Raw genomic sequence first — 14022 nt, forward strand, 5'->3', positions numbered from 1 at the left:
TCTCTCTCTCTCTCTCTCTCTCTCTCTCTCTCTCTCTATAAACGGTATGCTACACAATCTTGTGTAAAGCTGAAGTGTTTTGTGTCTCTGTGTCGTACAGATGGCCACACTGAAGGCGGTCCCCAGGGGCATGTATGACGGGCCCGTGTCTGAGTTTACAGCCATGTCGAGGGGAGGAACACCGTCTGCCTCCACCCGTTCCTCACCCACCAAAGCCCCTCTAAGGAACCTCCATCAGTCTGGCTTCACGCTATCCGGTAACCCTGGGAAATGATGTCTCGTATTCATACAACAGTGCAGACGCAAACATCAAATTGGCATAATTATTGAATTATAGTGGGATAAAACAGTCGCAGAACCCAGCGTTAATCCATAAAAAGTCTAAATATATGCAATGATATGTGCTAGATAAGGAGTCAGTGACTTATCTATACATTTATTAAAAAATATGCAAAATATAAACTCTGAGAAAGTCAGAATTGTGAACTAAAGGGCCGTATTTTAATGATGTAAGTGCTGGCACAAGGGCATTTAGTGCGTGTCCAAATCCACTTTTGCTAGTTTAACGACGGGAAAAATGGTCGGTGCTCCCGGCGCATGGTCTAAAAGGGTCGTCCCTATTCTCTTAATGAGTAATGGGTGTGTTATGGGATTTACGTGCGTTAAACCAATCAGAGTCTCATCTCCCATTCCCTTTAAATGCCAGTTGTGCTCGCGCCATGGCGGATTCACTATTTACATGACGGAATTTGATAGTGGAAAGACCGAACGCGTCTCCAGAGCGCAAACGGATCTGCTCGTGCGCGAGGTTAAAGTGCGCAAGCAGAACATCTACGGGACAAGCCGGATTCCACCATATCTTTATGTACACAATAATAATCTTTTACATTGTAATCCTTTTATTTTTAATATTTGCCATGTTTGTGTGCTGCTGCACGTCCCTGTTTGTGTAATAAACAGAGTGTACGCGCGTTGTGGACCCGTCTATAGAAGTACATTACTAACACGCTCTTTAAATAACAAAAAAAAATATTGCGCCATTGACTTTAGACAGGTGTCAGTCGGTCAATGGCGCAGTGTATTTCTGTTGCTTCAAAATAGCAACGCACCAACAATGCGCCTGAACACACCTGGTTTTCAGACCAGCAGACCATAGGCGCACAGATGGGCGCAAATGCATTTGCTATTTAAACAACGTGTTGCATGACGTGAAAATGATAATTGCGTCGGGCTGAAACTAGCAAAAAACACTCGCGCCGCATTGGGTAAGATAGGGCCCAAAAAGTCACAATTACCTCTTTTTTTATTCAGTGGCAGAAACAAGCTTCCATAAATAACACTCCCTACTGATTAAAAAAAAGAAAAGAAACCATATAGTTTAAAAAATATTTTAAACTAAATTGTATTAAACTTTTTTGTGAATTATTGTGGCTTTTATCCAGAACATATCATGGAATTTAAAAATACATCACAATAAACTTTAAGGTCTTTTTAGAGTTCTCTCTAATTTTAGTAAGTACTCTAAAGAAATGTTTTTAGTTTTATCTTAAGTAACAATTCTACTCTTATATTATAGCTAATTTAGCTTTTGTTTATGGTGAAATTGTAAAAAGCCCCCAAAAATTTATATTGTCCTACATTTTAGTAACATTTTGGCTTATGTCTAAAGAAAATATATTAAGTATGGTCAGAATTTAAGATTTGAGTCAAAACATAAATATAATTTGAGAACAACTTTTTTTATTTTTTGTTGGTCCATTGTTTTTGTGTGTGTGTGTGTGTGTGTGTATTTAAAATGTGTATTTTTCTATGTGTAAAGGAGGTCCACCGAAACTAAGATACGTAACAGAATCGTCAATTTCCTAGTTCAAATCCTTTACATTTATAAGCATATCAATTCCAAATTTAGCGTATGGCACATAAAAAAAAGTCCATTGTCCAAGCATCGCTCACACATAAGGCACTTTAAATTCAAACCAAATTCACATGAACAACTTGAACACAAGCGACATCAGTGTGGGGAACTGGAACTTTTCCGCCCTCAGATTTCTATTGAAATGACCATATTTCGCCCAGGACCGCAGCTTTACTGTGATCAGACCCGAGTCTAAGTAAAGACCCGTGCCCTCATGTAACCCTCTCTCTCTGTGTGTCCTGTCATAGGTCCTGAAGAAGCCCCTGTCAGACCCGCTGGAAGACGTATCGTTGTGCCCCCTGGTGGCCGCTCCAACATCACCTCTCTTAGTTAAACATAAAGAGCATGTAAAGAGGGACCACCAGGATAAAATCAACCATGTAGAAGTAAGGTGATTAGTCAGGAAATGAAACAAAAGAAACGTAAAACACTGACCTCATGCCTTACCCTTCATGATTTACTCCTGCTGAGCGACTGAAGATCAGTAGTCCACCTCTGAAGAAAGCAAAGCCCCTTCAGATATTAGGGCATTTAGTGTAGCGTTTTGTTCGTTTAGATGTGTTTAGATAAACTGACCTAGAAGACATTAGAATTACAGTGAAACCGACTTTGTTTGGATGGTTTGCAATGTTTAAAAAAGGAAGTAGAATTAAAAGTCTTTAGAATTTCCAGCAGGCGTTTGCGTTCAGTAGAGGAAGGACTACTGTCATGTATTTCATAGGGCTTTGTCTGTATTCCCTCGTAAGCTTCTTTTCTTTTGCGTATATCAGCTGTGATTATGCTAGTTAATGTTACTTTGTAAATGAAGTTGAAGTGTTGAGTTTTTTTAAGTATTATAAAGTTGAATGAATGTTAAGGAAACACATGCAATGATATACTGGTGTAGAATATTACAAAACATTTGCATTTGCTCAAACACCAGTTCACATACTGTACTGCTTTTTTTTAATCCGTTACCCGTCATATATGAAGGAGTAGTTGAACTTCAATCCGGCACATTGAATCTCAGTAAAGGAAAATAAAGGTGAACTAGATGGGAAAGATATTCACCTTTTGCATTTCAGTTTTGTTGAATATTCAGGCGACCATAATTACAGCTCAAATGTCAGCTATTGAAAAATGATGAACAGGTGCTACAATGTCTTTTCTTAAATCACAGAAGTATTGGAATAAGTTTTTAAAATCTAAATCTGTCATGTCACTTTGGTAGAGGTCTAGTTGAGGAATGAGTTAAATGTCCCAAATAACAATGGCATAAAGTGATTTGCTGATGGATGTGGAATATGTCGTTTATTATATTTATGTAGGTTTGATTGTATTTTCCCCCCCGTTTTTTTAACAGCTGGGTCAAAAATGAAGGAGAAAAAAAAAGCAGGTCAAAGTGAATGTGTGATGTGCAAAATTTGTTCCTCAATAAACAGAAGTTACAACTGACTGCCTGTATATGATTTATCACCTTACAGTTCAAGGAAATAAAAACTAGTCTAAAACATACACACAAACATTTTCAACACATTTACAACACTATGCTTATCATGTGAGGAAATTAAATGTAGTTTTTTATTAACAATTACATGGAAAATATGACACTGTACAGATGCGAATGAGGGAAATTCATCATTTTCTTTGGGACAGAGGTGTTCAAAAATAGCTTCAGACCAAGAGTGAAACAGCTGATTATGATGTGACAATATCATTTGATTTAATTGTTCTCACTGGATTAAGTGGTAAGACATAAATTATTCTATTCTGTTTGCTACCAAGTTCTCTAACACAGCTAACAGTGTATTTCAAACTGAAGGGTTGATTTGCAAATCTCTATACAAACTCAGTCCACATTTTCATTTACATAATCAGTGGAAACAGCGTAAAACATCACCCTGACCAGTAAAACCTTCTTAAATAGATTAGAATAATAACAAAGCGAAACAAATGGTCATTTCTAAAATTAAACTGGAAGCAATAATATTTCTTGTAATTATTGTCATTGTTGTTCCACATTGTGGGTAGTTTGTCTGTTAGATTTAACATTCACCTGGCCACTAGATGGCGATTTTTATTCATCTTGAGAAACAAGAGAGATATCAGATGAGTAATATTTTGTATGTTTCCACCAAACTTAAAGCTGCAGTCCATAATTTTTTGGGTTAAAAATTATCCAAAATAAATGTTTGAGCAAGTACATCACCAGCCAGTGTTCAAAACTCCCTGCTTGTAATAATGTTTTTAATTCCAGTGGTACTGTTCACATAAAGAAGAGTCTCGGCTAGTAGGCTATGAGTGTGAGGGTGTTGGAGATTTATAGCTGTTTCTCACAGCACTTTATATAATTAAACGTATAAATTTGATGGCGGACCAGAAAGGTTCAAACGACAATCACCAGTGACAACTGGAGATTCACCCGCTGTAAAATGCAAAAGACTTCAGAGTGGCTACAGAAAAAAGAGACTGCAACCGGCCCATGGGAAAACAAGGATAAATATTGGAAGGTAAAATTTTTATTACATTCCAGTTTTAAATATGCATCTGGTTACAGATATGTGTGTTTGTATTTCAAAGAGAACCAGTTCTAAGGAACATTAATTTGTTGGTATGACAATTAGAAATTAGACTGCACAGAACCAAAGGTAGCCCTAATACACATTAAATGTAGTCAACGCAATGCTGATGTTGTTAACATTAACAATTTGAGAACAAAGTATAATTTGCACGGTTTGATTTATATTAAATGAGCGTGATTTACTGCAATGCTTTTTCCCCTTAGTTGGTCAGAACAAAAGTGGATGTCAAACTTCCAAAAAGTAGAATCTGTGATTATCAGATCACCACACCGGCGGCGACTGACAGCCGCACATTCTCCTCAAAACAATGGATTCCGCGCTGTGCCGAGCCGAGGCACAACCCACATGAAAAAAGTTGATAATTCCGCGAATAACTGCAATTGCAGATTTCGAACAGAGATGGCGACAAAGAGGAAAAACTACGGACTGCAGCTTTAAACAGAACATTTTCACTTAAGGTTTTTTTTTTACAGTGCGGGGGATTTTTTATGTTACAAATCTAAAACTTCTTTTATAAATGAGCCAGAAACAACCTTGCGTGAATATTCCTAGGCTATGCAAACCTTACTCAGACTTGTCAGATGATGCTATTAAATTGTTTTATTATCAGTTTTTTTTCTGTTCAGTGTCGTCAATATCTTATTCAGCAGCACAATGGGATCCAGCAATGAATTTTCAAAAAAGCTTTAGATCCAGAAAGGCAAAAAAGTATTCTCAGTGGCATAAATGACAGTATTTTGCAGCTCTGTAAGATTCACATTTACATGGATGGAATTAATCACATAATGAGGTGAAATAAATATCTTTCGCATTCTGTTCTCTGCATTTGTACGTTAAGAAGAGCTTTATAAATCATGGCGAATGGCTCGAGTCTGATCACTCGCTGAATCAGACAGCAGTAAATCTTCATGTGCCTCCAAACGCTTAGGGGAAATCCATTAAACTAGTAAGGCACACATTTTCACGGCCAGGTGCAGAGAACATCATCATTCAGTAATTTTTTTGAAAATGGTATTTTGTTGTATTCAGTTTTATGTCAGTCAGTCACTGTAAACTACCGTACGCCGTCAGTTTTTGAGTGAATGCAGAGCATGAGGGGCACACTAGCTTGATGAATCCATCCTGGAACCCATGATATTCCATGGATTTTCTCATGCATTTTCTGGGGATTTTTCCATGGAAACTGCAGTGGGGCGTCTGCTCTGCCATGAGCTTGGGGTGAAATAAGGAAGCTGTGGCGTGTCCCTCCGGCCAAATGTTAACTTGATAAACAGTGCTGTACGTTGTTGTTCTGTCCGTCTTGAATGGCTTTGTTTGTCTCTTCTACATTGAGGTTGTTAGTCTCAGTGTCTGCTTTGGTTTTCCGCAACCTCCAAAACAAAGAAAGGATAACAAATCCATGACTCGATAAAGATTCACACAGTGTTAAAACTGAAAATGTGCAGTTATATATATATATACACTTCATTTTTTATTATTATTTAATTGTCAACATTACTCCTTTTCATATAGTTTAACTTGATGTACTAAAATAACTTATACAATTATTAAAAATTCATAAAAGAAATAAGAACCAAGAACACAAATCACTAAAACTTTTAACTAAAATAAAAATAATACTACAAATACGTATGTTACCCTCGATCCCATGTCGGACTGACCCGACGAATAAGGAATCACGCGAGAGACCAATCTACTTATAGTGTAACTAAACGAGCCAATGCACATTGGCATTTGAGATTTGCATCTGTCGCTCTGCCTTACAGTGCAGATTATAAATGGCCAGCAGTTACATCGCATATCAGGTTTTCGCTGAGGAGCCAAGCCGGTGACCCGGCCGCCCAGCGGTGGTACAGCAACTGTGGCAACGGAACGTGGCGTCTCTATTCCCTCCTTCAGAGGGTTACAGAAGTAACCAAGACGTTCCCTTTCAGTCGGTCACGTTCCACGCCATGCCAGACTGTCCGATGAATCGGGAATCTCTACCAAAGCGCCACAGATGCTGCCTCTTCCAGTGCCCTGCGTAAGGTTGCAGAGGTCGATCACTGCTGTTCAGCATGACCCACTCAGTGAGACTATTGGATAACACTTGGAAAGCGTGCCCTTTCCACTGAAAAAGGACGGCTGCAGAAGCCAAATCCTGCCCGCAGGGAGGTAAATGTGGAACTACACACATAGACTAACCCACTAGGGCTCTACTACATATGGAATGTCTCTGGGTTGGCTTCGACCTAGTTAGGGAGGAGACTACACCTGGCAGAGACAACAGAGCGGAATCTGTCTATGGAAAGACACGGGCTTCCGATTAGGAGCTATACCATGGAAGAATACACATATGCAATCCCCTCTGGGACACTACATATGGGCACCTAGCCTAGCACCGGTTCTCATGGATACAACAGAGGTGTCGCCCAGCCCGCAGCTCTACAGATATCTGTCAGCAAGCGCCTCGTGCCAGCGCCCAGGAGGATGCAACACTTCTAGTAGAGTGAGCTCTCAACCCGAGCGGGCAAGGCACACCTTGGGCTTGGTACGCCAAGGCGATGGCATCCACTATCCTGTGGGCCATCCTCTGCTTGGAGACGGCCTTTCCCTTCTGCTGGCCTCGGTAACAGACAAAAAGCTAGTTTGCTCTGTGTTCGATCCATGGACAAGCGCAAATCGCTAACGGGATTAAGCAAAGCTAGGGCTGGGTCTGCCTCCTCCAGGGGCAGTGCTTGCATGTTCACCACCTGGTCCTTGAAGGAAGTGGTGGGAACTTTGGGCACATATCCGGGCCGAGGTCTCAGGATCACTTGAGAGTCAGCTGACCCGAATTCCAGGCTTAATGCCTTCATCGACAGAACTTTCAACTCAGCAGACTACAATGGCTCAAATAAGCACCAGAGACAAATCCCAAGAGGGTATGGAGAAGGTTAAATCCTCCTCGCCCCCCTGAGGAACCTGATTACCAGGTTGTGCTTCCCCACTGATTTACCTCCTATGGGGCTGTTATGTGCAGATATCGCGGCAGCATACTTTCAAGGGTGGAGGGAGACAGTCTTCGCTCCAACCCCAGCTGCAGGAAGGAGAGCACGGCCCTGATCGGGCTTCTCGGTGAGAATACCACTCGACGAACAGGTTCCACTTCAAGGCGTAAGCGTGTCTTGTAGACGGTGCTCGCGCCGAAGTGATGGTGTTTACTACCTAGAACCTCCTATAAGGTGCCCCTTTTCAAAGGAAAAGGCAGATCCTTCCTCAGAGGAATGCGCCAGGGAGGGGCTGACCCGAGGAGTGAGAGTTCTGGGAATCAGGTCCGGTCGGGCCAGTACTAACAAGACCTGCTCCTCGTCCTTCCTGACTTAGCACAGTGTCTGTGCGAAAAGGCTGACTGGGGAAAACGCATATTTGCATAGGCCTACCTGAGTGACTCCAAAACGTTTCCAGATCCAACCACCTGGGGATGGAGTCTCCACTCTCCCAAAAGCGCAGGCTGTCTTGAGAGCTCATCGTCTGCAATATTGGGCACGCCTGGAATGTGAATGGCACGAAGCGACCTCAAATGCTTCTGGCTCAATAGGAGGAGATGGCGGGTGAGTTGCGACATGTGACGGGAGTGTAGACCACCTTGACGGTTGATGTACGCAATGGTTGCAGTGCTATCCGTACGGGCCAATACGTGGCTGCGGAGAGCTAGCCAGGCCCCAAGACACCGTACCAACAGGGCCAAAGGTATCACGGATGCAGTGGCGCAGCAAGGTGGAACGCAGAGACCCAACTCAGGAGGCTCAATGGTGGCCCGAAGTGGGGTCTGAGTGTGCGGTGCAACACTTACCTGATTCCACGGCTGGGTAGAGGGTGCGTGAGGAGGCTTGGTTGCGTCCGCGAACCGCTGGGCGCAGCTCTCAACTGTTTTGCCGAAGAATTTAGGAACCGAATTTTGTCTGCATCCCTCATGTCCGCTAGGCACAGCCAGAGATGGCATTCCTGGACCACCAGAGTGGACATCGACCGACCCAGGGAGCGCACAGTGACTTTAGTCGCTCGTAGGGTGAGGCCGGTCGCTGCGTGCAATTCCTGAATAACGCCCTGGTCGGAACTACCCTCGTGCAGATTCTTGAGCGCTTTGGCCTGGTAGACCTGGAGAAGCGCCATGGCGTGCAAGGCAGAGGGGGCCTCTCCGTAAGCTCCGTAAGCCTTGCATGTTAGATAGGACAAGTACTTTCAGGCCCAGGAGGGGGGACGCGGATTACCCCGCCAGGTGGCAGCGGTGCTTGGACACAATAGCATCGCAACCGACCGCTCCACCACGGGATCCCCGCATAACCCTTGGCCGCTCCACCATCGATGGACCTGGTCGATTTCTGGCAGTAAAAGGTGCCGTCCATGACCTAGTAAGCTCCTCATGCACCTCCCGGAAGAATGGAAGTGGGGCGGGATGCTGAGAACCAGCGCGAGCCACCTTGAGAAACCAATCATCCAGCCTCGAGGGTTCGGGACACGGTGGAGGGTTCCACTCGAGCCTAACGCTATCTGCAGCCCGGGAAAGCATAACCATCAACTCTGGGTCAGACTCGGACAACGCTACCATTCCCGAAGGTGGCAACGCAGCAGAATCTTCATCCCCAGAGAATCCAGACTCACCCTCTGATGCAGCGATCAACATCTGTTCATCGGGCGGAGCCCTGAAGGATACAGCTGGTACACTACGTTTAGAAGGTCCAGCGTGTTCCTCTGGAAGCTCGACTGGCTGCGGTGTGTTAGAGGGGTGAGGGCCCCACGGAGGTTGGTTCCTCATGGAGGAAGCCCTAACCGTAATCCTCAGTTCACCGCCGCTATTTGCCGAAGTAGACCTCTTCTGATGACCACCAGAAGAGGAACTAGATTGAGGAATAGGCGAAGGGACTTTACCTCGTCTGAGGTACTCGAGTCTCGACTGCAACACAGAGATGGTCATCTTCCCGCAGTGGGTGCATGACTCATCCACGAAGCCCAGACACGTGAGGCAACGATCGTGACCATCAGCCGGTGCCAGGTAACGACCGCATCCAGAAACACACGAGTGGAATGACATATTTAAAAAGACGCAGTGTCACAACCGTGTAAGCTCTTCTAGGGAAATTAGCTCTCTCAGGTGCTGAAAACTCACAGGGGAAGCTCCGCGGCAACACAAGTAGGGATTTAGTGCAGCCTGCTGCGTGCACTCACTCTCATTGAAGGCGCGGTAACACAAGCAGAGACAGTGCAGCCTGCTGTGTGCACTCACTCTTTAAAGAGCTGTGAAAACAGCTGTTTTTTAAGCTCTTTATGAGACCGCGACCACCTCTGAAGCATTGTCACACCAACACCAACTGCAGATGCTTCTTTCCAAAAAGAATAAGAGTATCGAAGAACACTCTCTCAACATAGATGTAGCAAGGTTAGATGTTGTGGGAGGAAGGAGGCGGGAACCGGCGAACATTCAAAAACTTGAATAAACGTAAAATAAACAAATACAAAATGAAAGTAAAGACAGCAGCCCCTCACGGACGACTGCTGTCACATATAACAAAACACAACATAAATCCAGGCCTGGCCTCTCTCGATCTCCACTGTCGTTGCTCCTACTTTATGCTTCCGCTCCTCCGTGAGTGATACGAGACTGGTGCGTCGTGCAGGTGTTGCTCATTATCAATCACGCCACCAGCCTCGCGCCGTTCTCTCACGGCCCTCTGCCTCGTCCTGCTTGCCACAATAGATTGTAGAGCAGAAACAGTAAAACTGCTCGGTATCGAAGCGAAAAGCTTATATGCGATGCACCTGCTGCCCATTTATAGCACTGCGGGGTAGAGTGGCAGATGCCAATCTCGCATTGTCTTGTTTAGTTACACTTGAAGTAGTTTAGCTGGTCAGTCCGACGTGGCGTCGAACATGACCTACTGGAAGGGAACTAATATATATATATATATATATATATATATTGGAACATAAGTGCAAAACCTCATTTGGCCAAGGGTGTTTCAAAACTCTTGCATTTCATAAAAAGTTAAAAAACTTCAAGGTGTAACTTTACCAATGCACATATATCTCAATATTATGAATAAATATATAGAACAACTGTTGAGATTAAATAACAAAACACTTGCTTTACAAAGGAAAATGATGCATGAAACTGAATGTTATTGTAAAAATTCAAACAAAAAAAGGTGTCATGTCCTTACAAAGTTGTCAAGTTTTCTTACTTTTCCCTGTTGAAGACGATGAAATCTCTTTGGACAGTCTCTAAGCGTTGTTGGATTTGCCCATTCTGCACAATCAAAAGAAAAGAATGAGTTAATGTTTCACATTAAATGAGACAAAGTGGAGTGGATTCGGAAATAAGCAGTGCCGTAACCATCATAGACAATGAGGGTGACAAGTCCCCCCAAATATTTGATATTCTTGATTCTGCTCCGCTGCACTTCATTATGAACCACTCTGTTTGATTTTGGGATGACATTTTTAGGCTAGTTGAATGTGAGAAACAAGAAACGTTAACAGAGCCATTTAGACAATGGTCAGAAGTGGTTAGTATTAAAAGGAGGGTTATACTCATTCTAGAGTAGCTTTTGATTAGACCAAAAATTGGATACCCTTAGTGATAGATGATGTCGACAATATTTACAGTCTGTTTTTCCAGAAAAGGAAGATTTTTCTCAAAAAAACAAAAAGGCTTTTTGCTAAAGGTTAATGTTTGTCATTTTTAGAGAGTACATCAAAGCTAATAGACATGAACCAAATGCCCCTAAAGTGTGAATTCACGGGGTCTTCCTCACAGTCATCGCCATTTTGTGTTGTTTTGTCAGGTCAGTGCAGTCATCTCAGAGAAGAGAAGCATTATCAGTGTGACTGAAGCATCCAGACTGAGTCCAGACAATGAGTTTGCCCTACTGAACTGAGCTGTCGCTGACTACAGGTGCTCAAACAGCAGGATGTCAGAAAGACTAAACAGAACAGCTGAAAGAGGCCTTTGGGAGGATTCACACTGACAACACTTTGTGACGAGGAAGCAACCAAAAGTCAAGCATTTCACTTTTGCTTTTGTCAAGAGGTGCACGGTAAAACCATGTGAAATGGCAAATGTTTCATGAAAAGATTTGTTTGCAAAGACCACTATAAAAAGGTAGATTTTATTTGACTTTTTCACAGTCTCAAATAATGAATGCACAATCACGATTCCTGTCCTCAACTCTTTCCATTCCATTCAATCCATTCGTGGATTGTTCATGTCCTCATTGCGAGAAAATGGCCATGTCGACACTGCGGTCACGACTCTTCTCGTGAAGTCCCCTCTGCTGTTACCAAGCCCGGTTCCTCTTCAGAGCACATGGCAGGGAGGTTAACACTCTGGGAGACCTTAGGGTTACAGTGGGAGTCTGCACTGACCTCCCGCTCCTCCAATGTGCCGTGTGCCGTTGAACTGCCGGATGATGGCACGAGTCCTCAGAAGAGAACCAATGTGTCATTCGGCTCTCTAGGTGAGGACCAGTTGTCAATAGCTGCATCGGAGATGAAGTTGAGCTTCGACCTTCTGGGGTGGTCACTCGCACTGAATTGGATTCAGAGTTGACGGACATGCTTTTCCATGTCATCGTGGGCATCGGACTCGAGTGGAACCATCCACCTTATCTCAAGCGCTCATGGTTGGATGGTTGGTTCCCGGGTATGGTGCGCGGTTCACAGCGAGGGTACTCCATCATACCCAAAAAAGACGGTGGGTTATGGCTGACCTTAGATCTGCGAGTCTTGAACTGGGCCCTTCACAAGCTCCCATTCAAGATGTTAACGCAGAAACGCATTCTCATGTGCGTTCGTCCGCTCGCAACAATCGACCTCAAAGACACATACTTCAACGTATCGATTCTGCCTCGAATGGGTTGTCCCAGTCTCCTGGTATCTAAACCAAAGTCGTGGAGGCTGCCCTTGCTCTGCTAAGGAAAGTGGGCATTCACATTTTCACTACCGTGACGACAATTTATTTTCTTATCCATGACATAAAACCTTCAATACAAACAAAAGGTATGCACAGGCACAATACAAAAAAGGATATATTGTAATGCAAAACAAAATGGATAAGTTGGAAGGCAATACAAACATGGGGCTAATATCAACGATCCTTTGAAGTGACAATCTTACAAAAGTTCCTACAACTATCATTTTTATTTAAGGTGCCGGTTTCCATGGTCTTGGGAAACCTTTTTACTGAGGGAATTTTAAAAGTAATTTCCAGACATGGAAATTTAAGAATGAAATTATTCTAGTTATGTCAAGTTCTAAAGTTTTAGTAGGCAGAAACTGCTATTTGCGAATATTGTCTTAATTGGTCGAGGGCCCTGTAGTCAAAAGGTTGGGAACCATTGAATTAGAGCAACTAAAGTAGATGTCCATGAGCAGAACTGTGTATCCCGCCTTCTGATTTATTTCTCCAAAATATTCTGTATTTGTGTTTTGGATGGCCAGAAATGCTGACAACAAAGTTATAAAGAAAATGGTTTTCTTTACAACCCTTGATGGAGCCATTTCATTATTTCAAATGATTACTTGGACAAAAGATGCCGCTTAAAAACACATAAACAAAATATATTTTTTATCTAAAGGGATGGTTCTTGACTAGAATAGGCCACAATCTGGCCAGACCTTAAGCCGATAGTTGGTCTACAAGAGACTGTAGCAAATTAGCTCAAAAGATATATATGTCATTCATTTTAACGTATTATAATTAAATATAAATATTTGAATTATTTTTTAGAATTGACTGTAGCAGAATTAATAGTACAATTATTTAATCAGTTCATCCAATGAAGAGAAAGCATAATCAATTATTAATTCTAGGAAATAAATTATCTTCCTGGCCAAGAAAGAATAACCTTTTCCAACTAAAGTAAATAAAGTACTAGCAGGGTAATAGCATAGGTATCGCTAGATCAAGATGTTTAAGTGACTTCGACATTTTTGTGAGTGGCAAAAACAGTAAATAAAGCGTGGATATAATGGTTTAAAATACGAGACTACGGTAGGCTACACACACACAACTAAACTAAGTAAAGATTGTATACAGAATAGAGAAAGTAAAGAAAAGTGAAGAAAGAGAGAGAGAAGAAAAGAGAGAAGAAAAGAGAATGGCAAGATTACAATAGGTTAACCACAACCTACGAGAAACATCAGAGAATCAGGATCACCTTGAAGAGGCACAATAACTTAGGAACGCATCTAAAGGCTGTGAACGGGTGCTTGCATTGACTTCGGTTGCTGAACAAGTCCAGATGCAGGAGATTCTTGAGATTCTTGATGATTTTGCCAGGAGTGCGCTGAAGCGTTCGTTTGGGTTCTTGGGGTGGTCCACGTTGAATCCAAAGAAATTAACCTGATCCACGTTGAATCCAAAGAAATTAACCTGATCCACGTTGAATCCAAAGAAGTTAACTTGAAGATGAAGTTGCCGGAAGGAGAAAGGAAAATGTTGTCTCAAAGAGATTAAGCAAAGATCTGAACTAATCAGACACTCTTAAAGGTCCTATCGGTTCACACCCATATGGTGAGGTGACCAAT

At 42.6% G+C, this 14022-nt stretch overlaps 2 protein-coding genes across 2 annotated transcripts in view; one reads left to right on the forward strand and one right to left on the reverse strand.

Annotated features, from left to right (window-relative positions):
- Positions 1-3349, forward strand: part of dpysl3 (dihydropyrimidinase like 3) — a 49534-nt gene extending 46185 nt beyond the window's left edge. Inside the window, exons 13-14 of the mRNA XM_082141520.1 lie at positions 101-257; positions 2164-3349. Coding sequence (XP_081997646.1) covers positions 101-257; positions 2164-2249 — 243 coding nt within the window. The 3' untranslated portion in view covers positions 2250-3349. The remainder of the gene's footprint in view (positions 1-100; positions 258-2163) is intronic.
- The window catches only part of stk32a (serine/threonine kinase 32A), a 76620-nt gene continuing 65260 nt past the window's right edge, over positions 2663-14022 (reverse strand). The window contains exons 12-13 of the mRNA XM_082141387.1: positions 10677-10741; positions 2663-5846 (exon numbers count right to left, since the gene is read on the reverse strand). Coding sequence (XP_081997513.1) covers positions 5735-5846; positions 10677-10741 — 177 coding nt within the window. The 3' untranslated portion in view covers positions 2663-5734. The remainder of the gene's footprint in view (positions 5847-10676; positions 10742-14022) is intronic.

The sequence above is a fragment of the Leuciscus leuciscus genome (genome assembly GCF_965113295.1).
Source record: "Leuciscus leuciscus genome assembly, chromosome: 16".
Classification (NCBI taxonomy): domain Eukaryota; kingdom Metazoa; phylum Chordata; class Actinopteri; order Cypriniformes; family Leuciscidae; genus Leuciscus; species Leuciscus leuciscus.